The sequence below is a fragment of the Aristolochia californica genome, unplaced genomic scaffold, assembly GCF_029961685.1.
Source record: "Aristolochia californica isolate CCGP_79_NKW_82.1479 unplaced genomic scaffold, dmAriCali1.0.hap1 SCAF_10, whole genome shotgun sequence".
Classification (NCBI taxonomy): Eukaryota; Viridiplantae; Streptophyta; class Magnoliopsida; order Piperales; family Aristolochiaceae; genus Aristolochia; species Aristolochia californica.
Window position 1 is genome coordinate 3838977 of NW_027181771.1, and position 8735 is coordinate 3847711.

Here is an 8735-nt window from a genome sequence, read left to right on the forward strand (position 1 = left end):
ATGGCGGCAGCTGCAGTGCGGTTTCAGTTCCCTTCAAGGATCTCAAATCCTGCACCTTACTGTATTCTTCGCAAGTCTAATCCCTTCAGACTTCTATGTTCTTCTGCTGTTACTCTTGCTTCTGAGCCTTCATCTCCTCGACACCATATGACGAAGTGTGAGGGGGAGGTTAAATGGGAACCGTTTAGGAAAAAGAAAGTTGTTATGAGGGTCGGCTATGTAGGAACTGATTATAGAGGTGCGCTTTCACTTTAAGCTCTTGATAGAAACTCGATGAATTGTACTGATATTATATGTTCGGTCTTTTTTCTAACAGGCCTGCAGATACAGCGTGACCTTAGCTCTACATCAAGTGAGTTTTCAATGAGTCTGTTCCTTTTTGGTATTTTGTCATGTTGCATTTGAGCTACGTTGAAAATTCTGTTGATGTTATTGTTCGAGCTAACACGTTAACCGCCGGAGTTTTCCAAATGAGTTGGTGCATCACATTATAATTGAAAATAGAAACTAAGCCTCCTACATTTTTGCTACTTTTTCTTGCTAATGATATGAACTTGTGGATATTATCAACTATATCCACTTAAATGTGTTACCAAAAGAAAAACTGTGTCCATTTAGATCGTTCAAAGTAGCAGGTGATTCCAAGTTTGGGAGTAGGAGATGTTTGATTCTGTGTCAACGAGTTCAAATGGTGACGCGTGACCTTGGGAACTTCAGAACAGAGATTAACCCACGAATCTGAGGTTGTGGGAGTTTCAGCCTAAATCAAAATCATTAGAAGAATCAATTGATGACTTGAATTAGCATATTTTGGGCCAGAAAAACGACTTGTTTTGATATAGGCAGTGATACCAAAATTAAGATATCTTTAAGCAACTTATTCCAACTCCAATTTTGCTGCTATGTGTTGTAGCTCTAACTTGAACGATTAAATTATTTTGGGAATTTTGTGTTCCAGGTTGAAGGAATATAAACATTTGGTAAAAATAACAGCTGAAAATGGGCCTCCAGGTGGACAAGAACCTTTAGTGCTGGGAGCCCTCTCAAATTGTAAATAAATGGTTTGCATTTTGAGAAAATTTATTAGTCACAGGAACAATCTTCTTACAGTCAAATGATTAATCCCTTACGTCAAATGAGGTGTTGTTTCATGTTTCCTGAATTAAATTTGTGAGATTCATTTATAGGTCATTGTTTCTCCCTGATTTTTCATGATTATATGGTTATGTTTTGGGCACCTGCATTTATTTACTGTCTTGTGATGATTTAGAACACAGTCTACTTTCTCTTCTTAATCATCACTTGGAATGTGTGTCCTTTCTACTGGTGCATCATATTCAATTATTATTTTTTGTATCTGAGACTTACTAAATGGGCGCCCACATAGTATACATCAATCTACCTGTCTCCTCTTACTTTTTTGGTTTCTGACAATGGTAAACATTTTTTTACTTCCTGTTACATTGCATGCAATCTTTAATATAAATTAAAATTTTGATGGTTTTATACATCATTTAGTGGGTTAGTTCAGATTCACATTACGCCATTCTGAATTCAACTCGAAGGGGGAGGAAAAAAGTAAGAAAAGGAATTGTCTTCTGTGAGGCAGATGTGAGCATGACATTACCTATTCAAGTTCAAGGGTTTCATTAGTGCACGATTATGGACATCTTGCAGTTTGTTTGCCAGTTGTCAATTTGACTGACAATATATTCTTACCTTAATAAATATCAGTTTAATGCAGATGGACTTTAGCTAAAAGCATTACAATCTTGCCATGTAGCCATTGAAGCAGAACTGGAAACTGCCATCTTTAAGGCTGGAGGAATCCGGGACAGTAATTACGGGAATCTGCACAAAATTGGGTGGGCAAGAAGTAGCCGTACTGATAAAGGAGTAACTATTGTTCCTTGATAATCTATCTCTATGTTATATTACTTTCTTTGATATTAAGGGCAAATAGTTTTGGGGGGTTTGTTCAAAGAACTTGAAGTATGTCGTTTTCTGCTAATTGAACTTCTATAGGTTCATTCACTGGCAACTGTGATATCATTGAAGATGGAGATCCCAGAGAATGCATGGGAAGCAGACCCATGTGGTATTGCTCTTGCAAATTGTATTAATTCTTATCTTCCCAAGAATGTTAAAGTTTTCAGCATATTGCCTTCACAAAGGTAATCATTGATCATGGAAAGGTCCTGCTTCTTGTAGTTTTGTGTTTCATATCTAACTTGACAAACATAAGAATTGAAAACAATTTCTTTGTTACCATGAACGATAATGTTTCCTTCCGCACAGGAGCTTTAATGTAAGGCGAGAATGTAATCTGCGGAAGTACTCTTACCTGCTTCCAGCTGAAGTTATTGGGATTAAGAGCAATTCCAGTTGTGCACAGATCGATCAGCATCTATTAGAGTTCAACCATATATTAAAAGCTTTTGAGGTAGAATTTTTGCTATTGGCTTTATATATTCTGAAGATCTTTTTTTGATCCATTGGGAAAATTGTTACTATCTATTCCTACTTCAGTACAACAAAAGTTCTCCCTGTTCATATATCTTTATCATTTTCAGGGAGAACACCCCTTTCATAATTACACAGCAAGGTCCAAGTATAGGACACAGTCAATTCGTAAAAACTACATTGACAAAAGAACAGGAAAGCCAGTAGATGATTTACTGTCTGAGTCTGATCAAGATGATACAACTTTGGGTTGCTATGCGAAACAATTAAAGCTGCCATCTGCTAGCAGTCTGGATGACAACTCTTGTAAATTTAATCAAAAGAATGAAAGCAAAGCAACAGATGTGATTGCTCGTGCAAGATGGCTTTATGAGCCCGATGAAATGGATCGAATTGGTGCGTCCCACTTCAGGAGGATCTTTTTTTGTGCTTGTGGGAAGCTTGAAACCTCCATGGGAAAACCTTTTGTTGAGCTGTCCATATGTGGAGAGTCCTTTATGTTGCATCAGGTAATACTTTTCTATCATTTTTTTTGGTTTTAACATCATAAATAACACCAATGATTTGGTTATCATCATGAATTAGGCAGAGAAACGTAATCTTGCCTGGTATGAAGTTTAACAACTTGGAAATTAGTGCAGTCCAACTTCTTTAAGGTTGAATGCAAAATATCTGATGAATTCCTATGTGAATAAAGAGAGTATTAACATTCCATATGAAAATTTCTGGTGGCTTGAAAATCTCATGGGCTCTTTAAATTTCTAATACTTAGTGAACTTTTCCTGAATAATAGTATTGCTTCTGGGTGGTATTTGTTCATACAACTGTTATTACGTCCACAGCAAAAGTTTTGATGATGGATGCCTTGGAAAGTGACCTTTTGAGCATTGCTTGTTGAGATGGCTTGTGAAGAATGTGTCTCTTGCTCTATGGAACAATCCGACCACATGTTTTGGAAGAAACCAAGTTAAAAAAGAGACCAATTATACTAAAGCTACACTGTTGCTCCGTTTGATCATATCTAATTAGCAGATGAATGTCTGCAAGTTTTTCTGAAGTACTGCTGTTTCTGAAGTCTTAACGATGTGGATATATTTAGAGTCTCCTCTATTATATTTCTCACTAGTGCTGTGTCCATGGTTTCTGTTCCTATCATTTATATGTTCAAGTTTCTTCTTGTCAGATACGCAAAATGGTAGGCACAGCTATTGCAGTTAAGAGAAACTTGCTATCACAAGATATCATCACACTGTCACTGACTAAATTCTCGCGAATACTACTTCCTTTGGCTCCATCAGAGGTTCTGATTCTGAGGAGCAACCAATTTGCAATTAGAAACCGGCCATGCAATGAAAAACGGCCTGAATTGTGGACACTGGTGGAATCTGAAGAAATAAACGGAGAGGCTGATAAATTCTATTCATCTATTCTGTTGCCACAAGTTTCAAAATTCTTGGACCCATCAGACTATCCATGGGAGGAATGGGTTGAAAAATTGGGAGCATACGTAAGTATTCCTGATACAGAGTTAGAAGAAGTTAGGACAGCATATAGAGAGTGGAAAGGAAAATTCTTGGAGTGGAAAGTAAGAACATGAAGCGGAAGAAGATGCCCATGTTGCAGCATTGTGGAATTGGACCAACTATGAGTCTCAGTGAGGTAGGTTCCAAATTGGAAAGATGTTAAATTTTGACTAGACGCAGCAAAATTTTAGGAGAAAATGTAGGAATTATTCAAATATCTTAAAAAAATGAAATCCTTGCGTTAGGCTTTGTTTGTTGTAATAATATATATGCAGGCCGAAAGGCTCTATTTCCAGAGTCTTGTCTTCATCTATTAGTAAATATTTGTAAAATGTTGAACCTCCTCTGTCCTTGTTTTGTTTGTGAAGCCTCCTCTATAAAGGCTAACACCCACTTATTCTTTAGAGCAATAGAAAAACCCAAGTGCAGAGTGCACTGCAGCCCACTGAAAGGGCAAAGCTTGCTTTTTACAGAGCACCTGGGTTTTTTTAAACTCCTTTGTGGACTTCAATCCCATCATAACAATAAAAGAAAAAAAATATTATGTCCCCTTGGAGTCTCATTTTACCGACCCAAAAGGGGACTTGTAAAGTTGGGTCCAAGGTCCTCCCCAAAAGGATTAGCTAACTTAAGATTGTTTTTTAATTAATAACTTTAAGACTTTTGTACTCATTAATCCATGTAGGATTATTCTTTAACACTTTCCTTCACGTGTAGGCCCTTTTTTGTGGAATTATGTGTGGATAATTTGGTTGGAGGTTTACATACGAGTACTTGTTTTGATACTAAGTAAAGTTGGGTTCAATAACACTTGCTCGCAAATCTTTTTCATCCAAATCTATGTATTGTGATAAGTGTGATAGTAACATCCTACCATCTTTGGACATCCTACCATCTTTGGCTGGGAATTGGAGGGGAGAGTTTTGGTTTTCTAACAATTCCCATAGACGGTGCTAGGAAGGATATTCGACCTAACTTTACATAGCATCAGAGCAAATACTCATGTGGGTTTCCACCCAAATTATTCGATTGTAAAATCACAAAAGAAGGCCTACACATGAAGGGAAGAGTTAAAAAATAATCCTATATAGATTAGTGAGTACAAAAATCTTAACTTTATAAGACCTGATATTGAAACCTGTTTGTTGCCAGGAAGGTGACAATAAATAAAGAAGGGTGTAACATTAAATAAAAGTGAAGATGTCAGGGCCAATTGTTTGCAAAGGAGGCCCCGGGGTTTGAGAAACGAGGGGCTACCAAACCATAGGCACTCTCGCTACTTGTATCCAGACTTCCTCTCTCGATAAATACCACTCTTTCGTCTTTTCCCGTTCAGTTCAAACTTTAAACTTCAAGCCCCTTGATCTTTCTACTTCTTCCTCTCACAGGCTGATCCACCTCCAGTTTTCTCTGATCTTTTGAGATGAATTCTGTCAAGTCTTGGGTTTCTGAGCACAAGCTTAGGAGCATTGGTATTTCTCTCTCTGGAATCAGTGAACAGTTATTTTTAATCTCAAATGAACAAATACTCCTCTCTTAATTTCCGTAGTTTTTCTTTTTCCACAGGATCTTGTTTTTGCCATCTTATGATCTAGAATTGATTTATTTAAAATGGCTCTCAAGTTTTTTACCTTGAACAGGCACACTTTGGGCATCGGCTGTTGTGGGATCGCTTGCTTATTATACACATGCCAGATCTCCATTAAAACCAGGTCTGAGGATCATACACGCCAGGTAAACAATAGAAGAAAATAGGTCTGCAGACAGCGGAATCCTTGCTAATTCGTTGGCTTTTGGTTGCAGGCTGCATGCACAGGCCCTAACACTGGCAGTGCTCTCTGGTGCAGCCTTCATGCACTACCGGGAGGTCAAGCCTGCTCTCTCTGCTCGGAAGGCCGAAAATCTGCCCTCCGTCCACTTTACCAGCTGAGAGATTTGAAAACCACTCCGAAGTAGTATGTAATTCCAATAGTAGTTTAGGCTTCGTCTGTAGTGCTTCTCTTATGTGCATTTGATGTGAAGCAGTGAACTAAGAAGAGAATAAATATACTCCAGTTTGCAGACCATATCATGTGCGAGAAATGAAAAACTAATGATAATATGATTAAAATATTGAGACCTAAAGGTATGATCGAGTCGGATGAACAACCACCCAGTTGTCTGGAGATAAAATATGCGATTCATGGCCGATGCGTTGCTTCTCTGGAGCTAAGGAAGAAGAAGTCGCATAGATCATGCATTTTTCAACGGCCAACAATTCTCAATTGATTGATCATGCTTTATAATCAATAATTGACCATGCTTTACAAACTTAGCTTAATACATTCTAGATTGATCATGCAATATAAAGGATGGTCGATTATTTTGGTCGATTATTTTAAGTGAATCATCGATCATTGATACCAAGTTATATCTAACACTTCAATTTCAACCCTAATGAAGATTCAAATCGATTCAAAACTTGGTGAAAAGTTTTAGGATGGTTCTAGACATTTTCAAGCATTTCTATGATGATGTTGAAGATGTCATTGAAGTATAATGCCTAATTTTTTTTCTTGAAATCAATTATTAGTATGGTTGAAAAGAATGAGTTTTAAGTTTTAAATGAAGTTTATAATTGATGAAAACTTTTGTTATAATTTAATTTTCAAAAAATATATATATGATTATTTGTATATGATTTTGAAAATATGAGTGTCTTAATACTCCATCAAAGCTAATATAAGTTTTGGAATATATAAGATTACTCTTACATTGCTAGAGTTCTTCACTTCAAAACTTTTATCTTGAACTTGTTTTAAATTCTTGAGCTCCTCTTATAAGTTTTCACAACATCATCTTTCCAATTTCTTTTGGCTTTGGGTCTTGACTTGGTAACTTGATTCTTCAATATTTTGTCTTGACAATTTACCATAGACTACAAATATTTTTGTTGGAAGACATGTATCTAAAATACACTAATAACATATTTAGTAGTACACTTTCAATCTATCCATTTTTATATCAAAATAATAGATTTTGGTCATTGGTTTAACACATAGACATTGTTGAGATCTAACCTCAAATATAGCTTAACCCATTGTAATAGCTTTGGGTTTTTGTCTATGTATATCATAGAAAATCTTCTTTAAAATAATAAACAATGTCGTAGAATTTAGGACTCCATATTGATATCGAGCAAAGGAGAGAGAAGAAAAAGAGAAAGAAAAAGAAGTAAGAAAAAAGAGAGAAAGGAGAGAGAGTTTAAAGTTCGGCTACCAAGAGAAGGAAGAGGAGAGTTTGTATGATTTTGAGAAGAGAGGAGAGGACCTAATGCTCTACCTCCTAGCTAAGGGCCTCTATTTATAGTTTTAGAGAGTGTGTTACAATAACTATAATGCACTTAGGGCTACAATAGTTACTAGAGAAAAGACAAATTGAAATGTATCTCGTCAACTAATAACATCTTTATGCCAACTTTATGAGAAATCTTCTTATTTACCAAGATGCCACCTCTTGGACGTGTGGACTTGATCCCATCTTCTAACATGCTACATCACATTTCATGTGTTTTTCTATCTATTTTTCTTTCTATATTTTTTTTTTCAAAATTCCCATTGAGATAATTTTGACCCAAATATTTAAGTTACAAATGATATGCTTTGAGTATGCCTTGTAGCTAAAAAAAACCAAAAAGTTAAAATTCTTAGCAACCTAGTGTCAGAGTGGTTCATTCCACTCTTGTAGGCAATAGCTTTCCGCACCTAACAGATCGATCTGTTGGGTTGTATTGGATAGCCGCTGTCATGGTATTAGAGCTAGGCACACCACGTTCAGTATTCGAATCCTGTGAAAGGCGGTCAAGAATGGGCGGGGTGATTGTTAGAGTGGTTCTATCCACTCTTGTAGGCGGTAGCTTTCCGCACCTAACAGATAGGTTTGTTGGGTTGTATTGGCTAGCCGCTGTCACCTATAAAGTTTGACAAGTAGAGAACCAAATGAACAACCCATACAAAAAGGAATGAAAAAGGCTCATGCTAGAAGGCACATTGATTGGAAAGCCTATCTGACCGACTACACAAGAGAGGTCAACATAGTAAGCAAGACAAAACAAAAAACCAAAATGAAGAATAATTGTCCATCTGAGTGGCCAAAACAAAGAAAAGGACAAAGACGCAAAATCGTTTGATGGAGTCATGATCAATTGCATATCACATGAAAAAAAGCTCAAGTGAGGCAGTAAGGTAATGATGATACCTGATTGGTTGGAAAACATTCAATGGAAATAAAATGAAAGAAAAAAGGTTTTGTTCAAAGTTGTACACCTGGATGACTGTACGAGCAAGGTGCATGAAGGCATGAAGCAAAAGAGATAGTGCAAAAGGATGAATGACCACACTACCCCCTACCAATCGTTCCAAAGAAAATAAAAAAATGATTTATGAATGTTGATTTATCAAATCAATATTGATTGATTGAGAGAGTGAGTGAGTGAGAAGAGAGAGAGAGAGAGAGAGAGAGAGAGAGAGAGAGAGAGGAAAATTAATTTACCCTTTACATCATTAATATCTCAATAATTACATCAAAGGCTTTCCTCTTTGATTTTTTTAGGGAAGATAATCCATGAAATATTTCGTTTGTCTTCTTCTTGTTGTCTAAATCAAGGTTTTCCTCTTTGATTATTTAGAGAAGATAATCCATGAAATATCTCGTTTGTCTCTTCTTGCTGTTGTTTTCTTGCATCAATCTCTTCTATCTATGTCCCACAGT

The 8735-nt window shown here is 36.5% G+C and overlaps 1 protein-coding gene across 1 annotated transcript; it reads left to right on the forward strand.

Annotated features, from left to right (window-relative positions):
• On the forward strand, window positions 1-4258 carry LOC137940143 (putative tRNA pseudouridine synthase). The gene is made up of 7 exons (XM_068785084.1): window positions 1-238; window positions 317-352; window positions 1784-1896; window positions 2026-2174; window positions 2299-2443; window positions 2574-2972; window positions 3647-4258. Exons 1-7 carry the CDS (start codon window positions 1-3, stop codon window positions 4058-4060), a joined length of 1494 nt encoding a protein of 497 aa, XP_068641185.1. The 3' UTR covers window positions 4061-4258.
• Window positions 4259-8735: the final 4477 nt, after the last annotated feature.

Excerpts from the sequence above, each read along its gene's own strand:
- LOC137940143 (XM_068785084.1), top strand. The coding sequence starts at position 1 with ATGGCGGCAGCTGCAGTGCGGTTTCAGTTCCCTTCAAGGATCTCAAAT. Across the intron at positions 2,444-2,573 it reads ATATATTAAAAGCTTTTGAG|GGAGAACACCCCTTTCATAA; the intron begins GTAGAATTTTTG and ends TATCATTTTCAG. Across the intron at positions 2,973-3,646 it reads AGTCCTTTATGTTGCATCAG|ATACGCAAAATGGTAGGCAC; the intron begins GTAATACTTTTC and ends TCTTCTTGTCAG.